Source organism: Poecilia mexicana, unplaced genomic scaffold (assembly GCF_051168715.1).
Source record: "Poecilia mexicana isolate PSO_F unplaced genomic scaffold, ASM5116871v1 scaffold_23, whole genome shotgun sequence".
Lineage (NCBI taxonomy): Eukaryota > Metazoa > Chordata > Actinopteri > Cyprinodontiformes > Poeciliidae > Poecilia > Poecilia mexicana.
Window position 1 is genome coordinate 14,791,896 of NW_028263392.1, and position 15,362 is coordinate 14,807,257.

The 15,362-nt window shown below is 37.4% G+C and overlaps 1 protein-coding gene across 5 annotated transcripts in view; it reads left to right on the top strand.

Moving 5' to 3' along the window:
• Positions 1 to 15,362, top strand: part of magi2a (membrane associated guanylate kinase, WW and PDZ domain containing 2a) — a 241,991-nt gene that overhangs the window by 218,465 nt on the left and 8,164 nt on the right. For 3 of the 5 annotated variants that reach the window (XM_088003172.1, XM_015002568.2, XM_015002586.2), the window contains 6 exons: positions 1,456 to 1,713; positions 3,360 to 3,545; positions 4,369 to 4,585; positions 5,909 to 6,113; positions 7,436 to 7,588; positions 13,120 to 13,258. In XM_088003172.1, coding sequence (XP_087859298.1) covers positions 1,456 to 1,713; positions 3,360 to 3,545; positions 4,369 to 4,585; positions 5,909 to 6,113; positions 7,436 to 7,588; positions 13,120 to 13,258 — 1,158 coding nt within the window. Of the gene's footprint in view, positions 1 to 1,455; positions 1,714 to 3,359; positions 3,546 to 4,368; positions 4,586 to 5,908; positions 6,114 to 7,435; positions 7,589 to 13,119; positions 13,259 to 13,476; positions 13,588 to 15,362 lie in introns of all 5 variants that reach the window. The other 2 variants (XM_088003173.1, XM_088003171.1) reach the window with 2 other exon arrangements.

A 15,362-nucleotide genomic window follows, 5' to 3' on the forward strand; every position in this document is an offset into this window, starting at 1 on the left:
TTTAGCAGAATTAAAAATCTCTCCCCGGGGTTGTTGGGTAACGGCACATAGTCTGCCGAATGTGGCTTAACAATTAGAATATTTTTGAAACTGTTTGTTTTCCAGACACAAAACCACATTAAGTTATGGCCAGAAGCAGTTGAGATCCAAATGGAAGTATAACATCCAAAATGTGAATTTTTCATAATAGATCCCCTTAATAAGTCGTCCTTTTAAATAAAAAAGCCTAAATCACACTTCCGCCCTAAAACAAACACTTCTCTCTGATTCCTAAAACCTCTTTAGCTCCGAGTCTGAGTCGGCCGTTCCTCCTCCAATCTCATCTTCAACACCTTCCCACAAACACGCACGCGCTCTTCTCACCAGCTCAACCCGTCCCACTCCGCTCGCCCTCTCTGCCAATCTCTTCCCACCAAAAGCTGCCGTCTCACTCATGCCTGACCTCTTCTCTGACCCCAACTTCCAATCTAATCGTCTGACTCCCACCGGCACTTTACCAAGTGTCAGACTTTGCTCTCTGCACCCGGCCTCCACCCACCACTCCAGATTTTGCACATTTTTGGCCATTATTTTCCTTTTCATGAGAATGCTTTGAACACTGGTTGGGAAAAGAAGGCGATTCAACATGTGGGCGGTGTTTACGACTGGAAAAGTCTTGATGAAATTCATTCTGTCCATTACTTGCAACATAATAGCTAAATTTTCTGGTGTAGAACAAACAGCTTTCAAAGCCTGATGGCCATTAGGAGACCCTGATAAAGAACTAAAAATGTTTTTAAATATAGAAATGCAGGTCCTTACTAATATGATTTTAAATCTGCTTGTTGAAAATTATGTGGGTTTTTTTGTTTTGTTTTGTTTTTGCATCATTTTCCATCCCACAGGAAAAAAAGATCCATCCTCTTTTTGCTACATTTATCTTTTTATTTGATTTATTTATTTCAAACAGGATTTTTAAAAACAAGAAAAAAATCAGTAGGAGCAGAAACAAAAAGCAGAAAGGCCTCTTTAGGCTGTAAAGTTTGCAGACCTCTTCAATACCTGGCTGTAACTTTGTTGAGACTTTCTGAGCTTTTTTTTAAGAAACTATTTTTTGTTTATCACTGTATGTAGTGCAGGGCTGAAATGATTAATCGGATTAATCATGTGGCATAGTGTTAGCTTCACCTGTTTTCATTTTCTTATGTATTTCTAATATTATATGAAATAAGCCTAAGTGGTTCAATGAAAAAATAAGTTTAAAAAAAATAATTATTAGTTTCAGCACGACTGGTGAACAGAAAGAATTTACAAATAAAAATTAACTTTTCTGAAACAGACTGGATTAGTGTGTCTGAACATCAGATTTCAAGTAATTTTATTTATTACAAAGGGAATTTACATTATTGAAGTATCTTCTTGTCATGGATTGTGATTAATCATTAAACAGATTAAGATCTCTACCGCCCCCTGCAGGTGAGTCGTGTCCAGAAAACAGCCGCAGTCCGGGCTCCGCCTCCACGCAGCACAGCTCGCCTCACAGCGACTACACGTACGCAAACAGCACCAGCCAGACTGCCAACAGCGGCCCGGGCAACGCCTCCGCTGCGTCAGACGGGACGTCCGCCGCCAACACAAAGCCGAGCGACGTCACGATCAGCAGGAAGGAGAGCGAAGGCTTCGGCTTCGTCATCATCAGCTCGCTCAACCGGCCCGAAACGGCTGCAACCAACAGTGAGTTCTGATTTAACTTCCCGGAGTTCCCAACCCTTGAAATATGAAATACTAAAGTTCTCTAAAATTTAAAGCAAATATTTCAGCACTGGGTGAGCTTTAGATTTTAAACTGCTGAAATAAACTGGAAGGAATCAAAGGACCCAAGAAAATAACAGCATTTGGCTAAAATCCACAGAAATATCTTTTCTTTTTTTGTTGGACTACCTTTAGGAAACAATTTAATCTATGAATGCAGAGCGCATGTCCTCTGTTCCTTTAGCTCCTTCCTTGTTGAGCTAAAATGATTAATCGCAGACTTAAATACAAATACAGGCTCAAACTCCTCATGTGGGATGAAACGATTAATCTTGTTGAACTGATGAAATCATAGTCAACTAATTTAGCAATCAATCCTTAACTGAAGCATACAGACTCACACTCACATATGTGACATGAAATGATTGATTAATTGTGTTGAATTGATTATTGAAATAATCTTTGACTAGTTTAGTAATTGATTAATCGTTAACTGGAGTATACACCCTCAGGCATAAGATGATTAATCGGATGAATTTTGTTGAATCAATTAATCGTTAACTAGAGTAGACAGACTCAGACTTCTCGATTCATGAAACGATTAACCATACTGAAGTGGTTATTAAAGTCATAATCAACTAATTTACCTCGATTAATTGCTAACTGGAGTATACAGTATACAGACTCAGGTATGAAGTGATTAATCAGATTAATTGTATTGAATCCATTATTGAAATAATCACCAACTAATTTAGCAATCGATTAATCGTTAACTGGTGTATTCAGACTTTTTAAAAGGCCATTTTCAGAAAGAACAACACAGTCAGAGCAGTAATTAACGAAAACATACACATTCTGCATTTAAAATAATAATAAAAAAACAATGTTTTTAAATATGTTTTACCCACATCTTCTAAAATGGATGTTTTAACATCCAATTATTAATTAATTGGCAAATGCAAAAATTAGTTAATTAGTTTACCATAGACCAAGAGTTCTCTAAACAAATTTTCTGTTATTGCATTGTAGACATTAAAATGTTTATTTTTTTATTTTAAAAAAATCAATGTAATTTTTTTTTATTTGCATCGTTTAATGTATTTCTAATGTTGTACAAGATTTACTGAAAAGGTTAAATGAAAAATCTGCATAATTTTTCTATCCGATTAATCAACTAATGGTCCGAATAATCGACAGAATAATGGATTACAGAAATAATTGTTGGTTGCAGCCGTACTTTCTTGGAGTTTTTGGTTTGTCCAGGATCCATGCTGCTGTAACGTCATGGTAAACTTTTATATTTCATATTGTAAAATGTGCCTAGAGGTTGGAGAACTTCAGGAATTTGGTTCCGGCTGAATAAAAGTGAAGCAGGTCTCTGTCTCGCTCATCAATAATCCAAACCCTCCCACCGCATGTCAGTCACACACATCTTCACCCCGCTGCTGCGAGCATCAGCGCTTCGCCCACATGCATGAAAATATCCTGGATTTCTTACGTAAGCTTGCAGTGAAAGGCAAAATGAGCGAGGCAGAGACACGCTCACTCATTCAGGCGGTGAGGTTTCTGCAGGCAGAGACGAGAGCAGTCCTTTCGAGTACACACTCACCTGCATCCGAATCCAACAGCTGTGCCCCATAAAATCGGCCGGATCATCGAGGGCAGCCCGGCCGACCGCAGCGGGAAGCTGAAGGTGGGAGACCGGATCCTGGCGGTCAACGGCCAGTCCATCGTCAGCATGCCGCACGCCGACATCGTCAAGCTGATCAAGGACGCCGGCCTGAGTGTCACTCTGAGGATCATCCCACAGGAAGGTCAGAAAACATCAACGCACATTCAGGAAATGTTCTCCCGTAAAGAACTGTTTGCTGTCTTTTAATGTTATGCTAAATTCACATTTTGTATTTTTTTCGACTTCTGTTTGGGTCTCGACTGTTTCTAAAAGAAACCCAACTGCTTAAAATAACCACCCAGCTTTTTTTTTTTTTTTTTTAAGGCAATAAGTTCATTTTTTTTTGGTGCCTGGAAAATGACCCATTCCAAAACCTTCCAAATGTCAATTCACAAATCAGAGAAGCCCAGCCCGTTACCTAGCAACCACAATAAAGTTCTGCTCGTTACCTAGCAACCAAAACAGAACTCTAGCACGTTTGATCAGCTGGTTTTACCGCTGTATGCGCTGTACAATGGCTGCTGGAAAAGACAACAGTTTTATTGTTAATTGAAACCACTTGCTGCTTTCTTGTTGGTTGTACAGGAGGCTCCAGTTGTGCTTTTCAATAATGTATGATTGTATAATTGCGCATCTGTTTGCTGCCATTTTCACGTGCGAGTGTAAATGTCGAGTTGTGGGTCGTAGCCAGCAACAGCTTGTTTGGATTTAAAGTGACAGGACGTATTAACAGATGAAGTTTTTTTATTATTTGTAAAACCAAAAAACAAAGTACAATTTCACAAGATACTCAACATTTTACTGCACTTGTAAGACTTCAGAGTTCTCCTAACATTACAACTTTATTCTTGTGTTACTATGACTTCATCCTCATAATTTTATTTATTTTTTAATTTTTTAGCCTGGCTTTGATACGCTGTCATATATTGTAGTATTTTCTCCAATTTTCTTTTTTTTATTCGCAGAGCTCAGCAACCCTCCGTCGGCGACGGCCTCAGAGAAGCAGAGCCCCATGGCTCAACAGCACAGCCCAAAGGTCCAGCCCAACGCTGCACCCTCCCAGTCCAACCCAGCACCAGTAGAACCTCACCCATCTGCTGCTCAGCCCAACCCAGCTCCCCATCACAGCCCTGTGACCCAACTTCCTGTTCCTCCTCCTCAGACCTACACCCACGACAGCAGGTAGAAAAATATTCCAGATTGTAAAACATTTTTTAATGCATAATTCTAAGCTGGGCTTCTATGAATACAGTTGAAACCAGATATTTTTCCGATATGAAAGATGTTTTAAGCTGTATGATTGGGTCAGATGTTGTTGGTGTCTTTCCACATGCTTAAGGCTGAAACGATTAATCATGATTAATTGATTCTTGAAATAATCCTCGACTAATTTAGTAATCAATTAATGGTTAACGTTAGTATACAGACTCTGAAAAACGGCAAATTGCTGCAAGATCAACATTCTCAGAGCAGTAATTAAGTCAAAATTGTACCGAAATTTATACTTTTTGCATTTAAGATAAAAAAAATCCCTTGTCTGGATCTATGTTTTACAAAAAACTTCTGAAGTGGTACAGATTAGCTTCACCTGTAATATTCTGTAAAATATTTGTTTCTTTGAATATTTTAGTCATTTCTAATGTATGAAAAAGGCTTAACTGACAAATATGCAGAATGTGATGATTTTTATTCAATTAATCGATTAATCATCAGAGAAATGAATAGAATAATTGATAACTAACATTATTTGCAGTCCTAATCAAGCATCTTAAGTTGGTTTTCTGGAATTTTGGCCCATTCCTCTGTATGGCCCATTGTAATTAGGACACATATTTTCTTTTGGACTTTATTTTTGCACTGTACCCTCACCTATTCACAGACTAACATATACGTGGACACAATGCTACTTGACATGCTTTTGGTTGGTGTTTGGAAAGCAGCCAGTGCAGGCAAACCATTTATGTTCCTCGTCACCAACTGGCTTTTCCTCCAAGACTGGAAATAAGGAAGACTCCAGAAATAGAAATTGGCTTCTGTTGTAATGCTGAAACAGTTTCTGGTCATAAGGGGAATGTCAAGTATTCAGTGTGTATGTAAATATCTGGTTTCATACAGTGTATGTGAGCATTGGATTCAAATGCAGACATTTTATCTTTCTTTATGCTGTTCTATATATTTTCTCTTTTTTGCCATTTTAAATGTCGCCTTCACTCTCCATCACACTCTGTCTTTTGCTTTTTAACATCACTTTACTTTTAGAGACTACTAAATCATTTATGGTGGATGTATTGCTTCTTTAAAAAGATGGGTTAAATATTTAACCAAGAACTACAAAGTCCTAAACCGTCACTGTCATTGATATATTTTTATTAACATTTCATGGGATTTTTGCTGGGGGAAAACACTTAATTTCCTGAATCCAGTCATTTTTTTTTCTGGTTTCCGTCAGAAATAAGCACTATCTATTTCCTCAGAGGTCTGCCTTCAGTCTGGGGTGTCTGTTAGTTACAGATCTGAGGTGAAGGCCAGACAAGACGTTAAACCAGACATCAGACAACCTCCTTTCACGGATTACCGGCAGCCACCGGTGGATTACCGGCACCCTCCTGTGGCGGACTACAGGCAGCCGCCCACGCTGGACTACAGACATCCGCCGCTGCTGGACTACAGGCCGTTCGCCATCCCAGACTACAGGATGCCTCCGGTTCAGGTAAGAAGGCAAAGACGGTTTTATCTTCTCCCATATACTGGATTTATGATTGCCTTGTTCCAGACAATCACCACTTAAAGATCAGTTTATTAATGTTTATTTTTTGCATTTGTAATGAAAACCCCTGTTGATTATCATTAATTAGGACATTAAAGATTATTCTGTCAATTAATAATTTTAAATAATTGTCATATTCTGTCATTTAACCATTAAGCCTTTTTATACGATAAAGGAAATACTTTAAAAGACACAACTAAACAAATAATTCAGTTAATTTTTAAATGAGGAAATATATTTGCATAGAATGCAATAACAAATCATTCCTTTAATATATGTTTTATAATTTGTTGCAAAGAATGCATCTAACAATTGTAGTTATTGATTAATCGAATATTCTGACGATTAATCGTTTAAACCGATCTAGCAGATCAGAAAATGGGATGTTTAAATTGTTGACTGTGTCTTCTATGACTTTGTATTCTTGTGTTTTTATAGTTTAAAGCTCTTCAAAAATGGCTTGTTGCTGAAATGAGTGATACAAATAAATCTGATTAATTTATTTATTGATCTACAGCAAGAAATACTTTTAACATCAGCATAAAGGCTCAGTTTTTTTCTGTTTGGTTTAACATCAGTACAATGTAGGGCTTTATCTCATGCCTAATTTATGTATTAACCAATTTATATTTGGATTGCAAAATGTGCTTAATAGTTTTAACAGAATTTGAAACCATTTTGGGTAGAGCAGATTTTATTCACAAGTTTTGGGGCTGAAGCGATTAATCGTGGTGAATCGGTTATTGAAATAATCGGCATTTAGTAATCGATTAATCGTTAACTGAGATACACACTCAAAAAAGGCATTTTTCAGAGCACTGAGCACAAAACTGTACAAAACATATTTACATTTTGCTTTTAAGATAAAAAATGCTTTTGCCTGTGAATATGTTTTAGTCAAATCTCTTCAAATAAGGCATAGCTTTTGCTCCATGTTGTTCAAATTCACTAAGAAATGCTATGTTGCTGCATTTTAGGCAATAAAATGTTTTCTTGGAACAGTTTTTCATCTTTCAATGTATTTTAATATTATATAAAAAATCTTGAGTGATTAAATGCATAATCTGTAGAGCTGCTTAACCGATTAATCACCAGAACAATCGATTAATCGTTGCCTGCATCCCTACAGGTTTTAATTGTTTCCTAACATTTTCTCATCTGTCATTCTCAAATTCCTCAGAGTATTTCTGTCTGTTTCATCACATTTATAAACAAACAGAACTAAATCAACTAAATCCACCGTGTGTGACGGGGGCTCGTTTCAGCTTTCGCAGGACTTTGACTATTTCACAGTGGAGCTGGAAAAAAGCGTGAAGGGCTTCGGTTTCAGCATCCGAGGAGGGCGGGAGTACAAGATGGACCTGTTTGTCCTGCGGCTGGCGGAGGACGGACCGGCCATCCGCAACGGGAGGATGAGGGTAAGCTTGATGATTTTTTATTTTATTTTATTATTTATTATTATTATTATTCGAGTCGTTTGTCAAAGCTGTAACTCCCTCTTTAAAGGTTAAGCTGCTTTCTATCCATCTGGATTACATGGCGGTCACTCAGAGTAATTGTGCGATGCTATCAAAGCTGCTGCAGCAACTTTTCTCATGTCATATTAAAACCTCCGGATTTTTCTCCTCCCATGTTTCTAAAACTCATCTCTCCGCTACATGTGATCATACTTAGCTCAGCTTATGAGTTTCCAAAGTACCTCACTTCAAAAAAACACAAAATCTTACCAAGTATTTTTGGTCTAGTTTCTAGTGCAAATATCTTGGTATCCTTGAAGTAAGACAAAACTAACGTTCCATTGTACAGCGCATGCAGCGGTTAAACTAGCTGGGTTGCTAGGTAACGGGGCTGGGCTTGGCTGGGGTTGCTAGGTAACGGTGTAGTGCCTGTGGAATGTAGCACCAAAAACATGAACTTATTGAGGTTTTTTTTGTGATTGGGTTGTTTTTTATTTTCAGTAAGAAATAGAAATTTGTTTTAAGTAAATAATTCCTTAATATTGATTAATAAGTACTAGCTGTAAGTAGGCCTGTCGCGATAAACGATAAATCAATTAATCGCACAATAAATTAAACCTATCGACCTCATTTTAATTATCGGCTTTATCGTCTCTTCCTGCCTTTTTTCTTTCCGTTGATGACACTGAATGAAAAAAGGCTCAACTCCGGTGCTCTCCACTGACCCTCCCTTCCTATTTCCTTAGTGTAATGCCTAGTGCACACGACACGAGTTGTCGGCCCATTTTCAAAACCTGAGACACATTAGGCGACAGAAATCCTGGGTATAACGGTTCAATCGGGTTCGTCATGCCATGTGGTGTCCAGCCACATGAGCACAAAATAATGGCTATAAGTCCAGTTAACTAATTTTAAAATCAGACAATCAATGCTTTACTAGAATCTGCCTGTGATGCATGTGGCTAGAGTCAGCATAAAGTCCTGACTGAATGAAAATCATTATAACCCATTTATGTCACGTTAACGAAGAACAGCTGAAAACTTACCGGGTTTATCAGCTGCAGTAGCAATTTGGCTCCAACTCCTCTCCTTGTCATTTTTATATTCTTTGCACGAAACGTTGAATAAATATTAATGTTGTTTCCACATATCATCTCCAATGACATCATGTCGCACCATGTCAGCTGTTTGGGATTCCCCTCCATAATTTCCCCTCAGAAAGCAGGAAGTGAATCCGGCTTTCTGATTGGCTACCTGTCACATTCAACGTTAAGCTCCCAGTTGTGGAAAACCCCTGATTTAGATCGGAGCCACAACGATCTACCGTAACACACCACGCACTCCAGGATGATCGGTTACGAAATCACCAGCAATAATCTTAGATCGGCCAACGTACTAAGATTATCGTGAGGGGAAAATAGGGGCAAAAAATCGTGTAGTGTGAACTATTGCGACAGGATGTGCCCATCTTCTCTATTTAAATCTAGTGATTACTGAAGGGCAATCTAGTATACAGACTACATAATCTACACTCTTTTGGTTGAATGCAGTATTTATTTCAACTTTGGTTTTATGTTGTTTAGTTTTTAATTCAAGTACATTTTTTGTTAATGGAGTCTGAGAATCTGTTTTATTTTTGTTTTTGGTTGTTTTGTTTAGTTTATCAGTTCCAGTGTTATATGTTCTTTTGAAAATAAAGTGTATCTATCTATGGCAGGAAATCACATGCATTATTAGTCATTTCCATTAAAACAGTGTCAAAAGGTCTTTAAACAATATTATCGTTTATCGCAATAATTTTTTAGACAATCGCTCAGCAAAATTTGTGTCAGGCCTAGCTGTAAGTGAAATAAGTGGCTTTCCCCTTTTATAAGTGAAAATTTCTTGTTCTACTGGCAGATTATTTCACTTATTTCACCTTTTTTTATCAATATGAAGAAAGTATTTACTTAAACTTTTATATCTTGCTGAAAAGTTACTTGTACCTTTTGTCTTTTTTCCAGTATACTAAGATATTTTCACTAGAAACTAGAGCAAAAGTAATTAAGATTTTGTGGTTTTGCAGTGTTCAAAGTAGCACTTAGTTTACAATGCCAGAAAAAACCCTAAAAAAAAAACAGCTGTTATATTGACTTATCAGGCTCCATCTTCAATTCGGACATTTTCTGATTTACTGCGACTGAAATACATTAAAACTTCGTCTGCAGCTTTTTCTCCATCTGTCAACCAACTCAAGCCTCTGCTCTCTGCTTCCTTTTCTTGTATGTTTTACAACTTTTACGCTTTGGGCTGATGGCCCCGGTATGATCTACATTGCTTATCTGTAATGAACCTGTCAGAGATAATGTGTGCAAAATGCCCCCAGGGGAGGTATTACTCTCCTTCCTGGATGCTGCAGTCAACACAGTCCAGCGAGCCTGGAGGGAGGGAGGTAGGCTAGCGGAGAGGGAGGAATCCCTTTGGGGAGCTACTTAAAGTCAGCTCACAAGCTGCTGTGAAATATGATCATATGGGAATATGCACTGCATTGAGCAAGAGTCTGGAGTTGTCTTGAAAAATACCTAAAAAAGTGGCAGTTTAGCACCAATCTGGGGAAATGCATCCATTCATCGTCTTCAAGATGAAGACTTGAACAGCTTAGGATAGGTTTATTATACATAATATGTTCATTACATTTTTGCACAAAACCAGAATGAAATGATTTAGGGTCTCTTGTCACTTTAAATCCAAATAAGCTGCTGCTAGCCACGCCCCCAACTCAACATTGACACTCAGATGCGCAATTGTACAACCATACAACTTTGAAAAGCAAAAGTGGAGTCTCCTGCACAACCAACAAGAATGCAGCAAGTGGTTTCTGGATGCCAAGTCAACAACAAAACACTTGTCAGCGCATAGAGTGGTAAAACCAGCTGTCCAAATGTCCTGGAGCTCCGATGGGGTTGCTAGGTAACGGGACTGGGGTTGCTAGGTAACAGCAACCTGTAGAATATGACACCAAAAAACATCTGGGTGTTTTTTTTTGTTTGCTTTTAAGCCGTTGGGATGTTTTTAGAAGCAGCAGACCCAAATGGAAGTACAAAAACATGCAAAATGTGAATTTTGCACAATAGGCCGCCATTTTGTTTTAACTTTCGTTTATCATTATTGCATGTTTTTTATTTATTAATAATGGGTCACTGTGGTTCACCCACAGTGAGCCTACAAATGGTTTTTATTAATTTTTAAACTCTCAGTGACTTTTTTCTTCGTCTGCAGCTTTTTCTCTGTCAACCAACTCAACCCTCTGCTCTCTGCTTCCTTTTCATGTATGTTTTACAACTTTTACGCTTTGGGCCATCAGCCTAAAGCGTAAAAGTTAAAGGAAAACTGCTTATTGTAAGCTTTCCTCCATCTGCACTGTCTGGTTTCTGTGTTTTCTTTCCTGGTCTTGAATTTCTTTAGTTTGGTTCATGTTGTGTTGCTTTTTGACGTCTTCTAGGCTTCTTCCCGTTGTCATGCAGTGTCTTTATAAGTTAATTCCTGATTTTTACAAGTTGAGCAGGAATCAGAGTTGGCTGCTGCAGCTTTTCTAAAACAAGCAGTTTATCACTTTTAATTCCTGATTCAGCAAGAAGAGCAATTACTTGTTCATATCGGGAAAGGTTGTTTTGGATGGCGTTTCCTCTTAATAAGCAACATTCAATTTTGTATTTACTCTGGTTAATTTTGCCTGAAACAAAACAAACTTGTTTGGGTGTAAACATCTTTTGGTCACTTTGGTAAATTAAAAGTAAGTATTTATCATTTTTGAGTAATTTTCTGTTCACATTAAGTTGAAAACATTACCTGTAGTGATTTAAAACACACTGAGGAAATCATATTATTCTAAAAACTCCGATCTCTAGAGAGGAAACAACCACTGGTAAAATTTGTGCAGATTTTATTACTATTTTAAGACATAATAAAACTCTCTCAATTTTCAAGACACGTCATCTAGGATCAGCATTAGCCTTCTCTTTATTTAACTTGTTTTTCCCCCTTTCACAAAGATGAAAATTGAGATTGCTCTGCTGTTTGGAGGTCAGGATTAATGAGTAAATCGTCCTGCCTTCCTCCCCTTCCCGCCTCACTCCAGACCACCGTAATGGTACCTAATATCCCCCCTCCCTCCTTTGAACCAATTCCCCTCCTGACTTTTAAATTGCTCCGAACATTACGGGATGAGATCTCCATTTGTTAGCATAATTGTGCTTCACGTTTTGTCCTGTTCCCAATGAATCCCCCCATTAGTCATCCTCAGAGCTGAGAAGTGTCAAGTGCATCAGGGACTGGGCCAGAACTTATATTCATTGGAAGATGATCAAAATGCTGCAGCTTCTGTTGCCAAGTATTTTACCCGTCTCTGCAACTTTTCTTGTTTTAAAGAGCAAAATAATAGCAAGGTAAAGTACTGTCTGCTTGTTTCCCTCCATCTGCACCGTCTTGTTTCTGTGTTTTGTTTCCAATAATCCAAGAGCTGCTGGGCTTCACCAGGTTACATTTCTTTCTTTATATCCCAACTTTGAACCAAATTTTACCAAAACATTTTCTTTCACCAGATCAAATCCATTATTTCCTAAAACTTTATTCAATTCAGACTATATATATTGTCATTTGCTGGACGATAAATTGTCCCAGATGTTATTGCAATAAGCAATAATATTGTTGTTTTGAGACCATTTTCAAGTGACATACTGCAAGAATGCACTCTCAAAGATCAAACTTTAAGTTCTAATTAACATTTTAATACTGGAACTGGAAGACATTTTAAATATCCAAAATAAACAAAACAGAAACAACAAATAAAATGAATTTTGAAGTAAACAAAATTGTCCTTCAAAAAAAAAAAAAAAAAAAAAAGGCGAGTTGAGACCAAAACACAAGACTGGAGGAAAATGACAAATCATGCAAATGGAAATTATTGAGCTCATCTTAATTTATCATCCAATTAATTTACGTCCAAATTCACACAATTTAAATTGTTTTCTTTGTTTTTTCGGTTTAATCTTTTATACAATTTACTGTTTATTCTCCACTGCAGATTTCTGTTTCCACTTGGTCAAAAGACCTAAAACAAAACAAATTTGCTGTTTGCTTAACTTGTACCATTTCTCTAATATTGATGGTGAGGAAAGGGTTAGTGTTTAAATGCTAACCTTTTATATTGTTAAAAGTTTAGAAGCTGTTTTGAGCCAAAATTTGTCCCATTTTCCTCACAGTTTGGGATATTTTAGGAGGTAAAATATTTCCACTCTGCTTTGTTTAGTCCCTGGCTTCTGTAGGGAAACTTTCTTACTCCCTGTGAGATATTTCTAAGAAACTACAACAATACTTTCAAAGCACAGTTCACATCTCCCACAACAACCAATTAGGCGGCTAACACATTAAATAAAGAGCGCTCTCCTCGCCCGAGATGTTTTCCTCTCTCCAGCTGATTCTTACAGCTCCTTTTCTTTTCGTGTGACATCCAGGTCGGAGACCAAATCATTGAGATCAATGGAGAGAGCACCAGAGACATGACCCACGCCAGGGCCATCGAGCTCATCAAGGCCGGGGGCAGACGGGTCCGTCTCCTCCTGAAGAGGGGGACGGGCCAGGTCCCAGAGTACGGTGAGTACCTGGAGGACATCTGCATCGTCTCTCTCTTTTTAACACTAAAACTGTATAATCTTACCTACTGATAAAATACTCTGGCATGCATTTATATCCATAATAATCTGTCTTTTGTATTCTTTAATCTCAATAATAACTGCTTCCTTTTCTGTCTTGACTAACACTAGCTTATTTTCTGTCCATTTCAGTGATCTATCACTAATTGATTGGTCTAGGTTGTTACTTCCCCTTCTATAGGAATGGTATCTTCCAGTCTCTCCATGTGCATGAAAAGTGACAAGCATGGCTCCCCCTATTTCTTCCTAATGGGCCACTCTAAAGACACGGTTTGTTACCATACCAATGTTTTCTCTTCACTTAACCCTGCCTTTCTGTGTTGTTCTGTTGTGTGTTGCTGGTTTTTGTCGTTTTAACCTGATTTTAAAACACAATTCTGCCTCAGAACTAGGGGCTGAAACGATTAATCGTGATTAATCACCAACTAATTTAGCAGTCAATGAATGATTAACAGGAGTACACAGGCTCTAAAAGCTATTTGGTGAAAGAACAACACACTGAAAGCAGTAATTAATCCAAAACTGTACAAAAATATATAAATTGTGCTTTTAAAATATAAAAAAACCTTTGTAAGTATGTTCTACTCAAAACTCCTCATGAGGCATCGTTTTAGCGTCACCTGGAAATAAATAATGTATCTAGCACTTTTTCTATCTAATTATAAATTATAAAGTTCATTGTTGTTGCATTTCAGGCAATAAAATGTTTATTTTCTTCATTAAAAGGGGAATTGAATTGTTTATTTACGTCTATTAATGTATTTTTATTATTGTACAAATAGTCTAAAGTGAAAAATCTACAAAATATTCACATTTTTTAATCAGATTAATCGATTAATCGTTTGAATAATCTACACCTGAAATAATTAACCTAAAAACATGCCAAAATGTTTTATTTCTGCTTTTGATGTAATCAAGAACGTTCCAGGAGGCTGTGAAAATCTGTGAATGCAACTGGCCTCATTACTGAAACATGAATCAGCCTCCAACAGCTTAAAAAACCCAATCTGGACACAACTGTTCAGCTTAAATCAGCTGGAGATGAATGTTAAATATCATGGTGGATTATTTACAAAGTAAAATCAACGAACAGCTTGAACCAAGCCTCTGAAGGAACTTTTTTTTTAAAAGATTGCCAGTAATTAGGATTCCCTACTGACTCCTGTGGCTTCATCATCCGTGTAATACTCACTTTTTCTTTCCAAACAAAGGTCATGAGTTTTTTTTAATATGTTTTAAACACAAGATATTTTGGAACAAAATTTATTTTTTGGTACAAATGTGGACTTTACAGCTTATTTTGAGGTCAAATCTTTTGGAAATCCCTTCTTTATCCATTTTAAACCCAGTTTGGATCAATGTCCAGTTAAAACTACCAATTATGTCCAAGTTTCAACAGTTGAACCCGGAACCATCAAGATTTAAGATGATCATAAACTGGAAGCTGCTGGGACACCATTATTATAACGACCCACCTTAAAACCAGTCTGACCACAACCTGAGAGAAACCTGGACAAAATTCTGACCTAAAACTCACATTAAAACTGGTTTTAGGTTAAATTTAACAGGTTGACGTTAAACTTCTGGGCCAGCTTTACCCGGCTGAAAACTGGTAGATTAATCTGAAAAACCTGGTCATTTCCATGGAAGCCAACCCATTTCAATGAACTCTACTAATGACAGAACTGGTTGGTTGTCACAGCAAAGGGAGAAATAACACAGAAAAACCAGTACAGAACAACTCAAAACCACTTTTTCTCGCTCTCTGTGTCGGCTAAGCTACACGCAGAATCGTTGCCATAGCAACCGACAACAACGCCAATATATGTCTCAGGGTTCAACACCAAAAAAAAAAAAATACTCAAGCATTTCCCAAACAAAGAATAGAACATTCAGTATTATATTTTTAGGTCTGATGTTTATTTTATGATTATTAATAAGTGATCGCTGTGGTAGAGTAGCTACTGCTGCTATTAGCTAAGCTAATGCAGTGGTGGTTGATTAGCTAATTTAAAACACCTGCTCTACTGATGATCTGTCGGAGG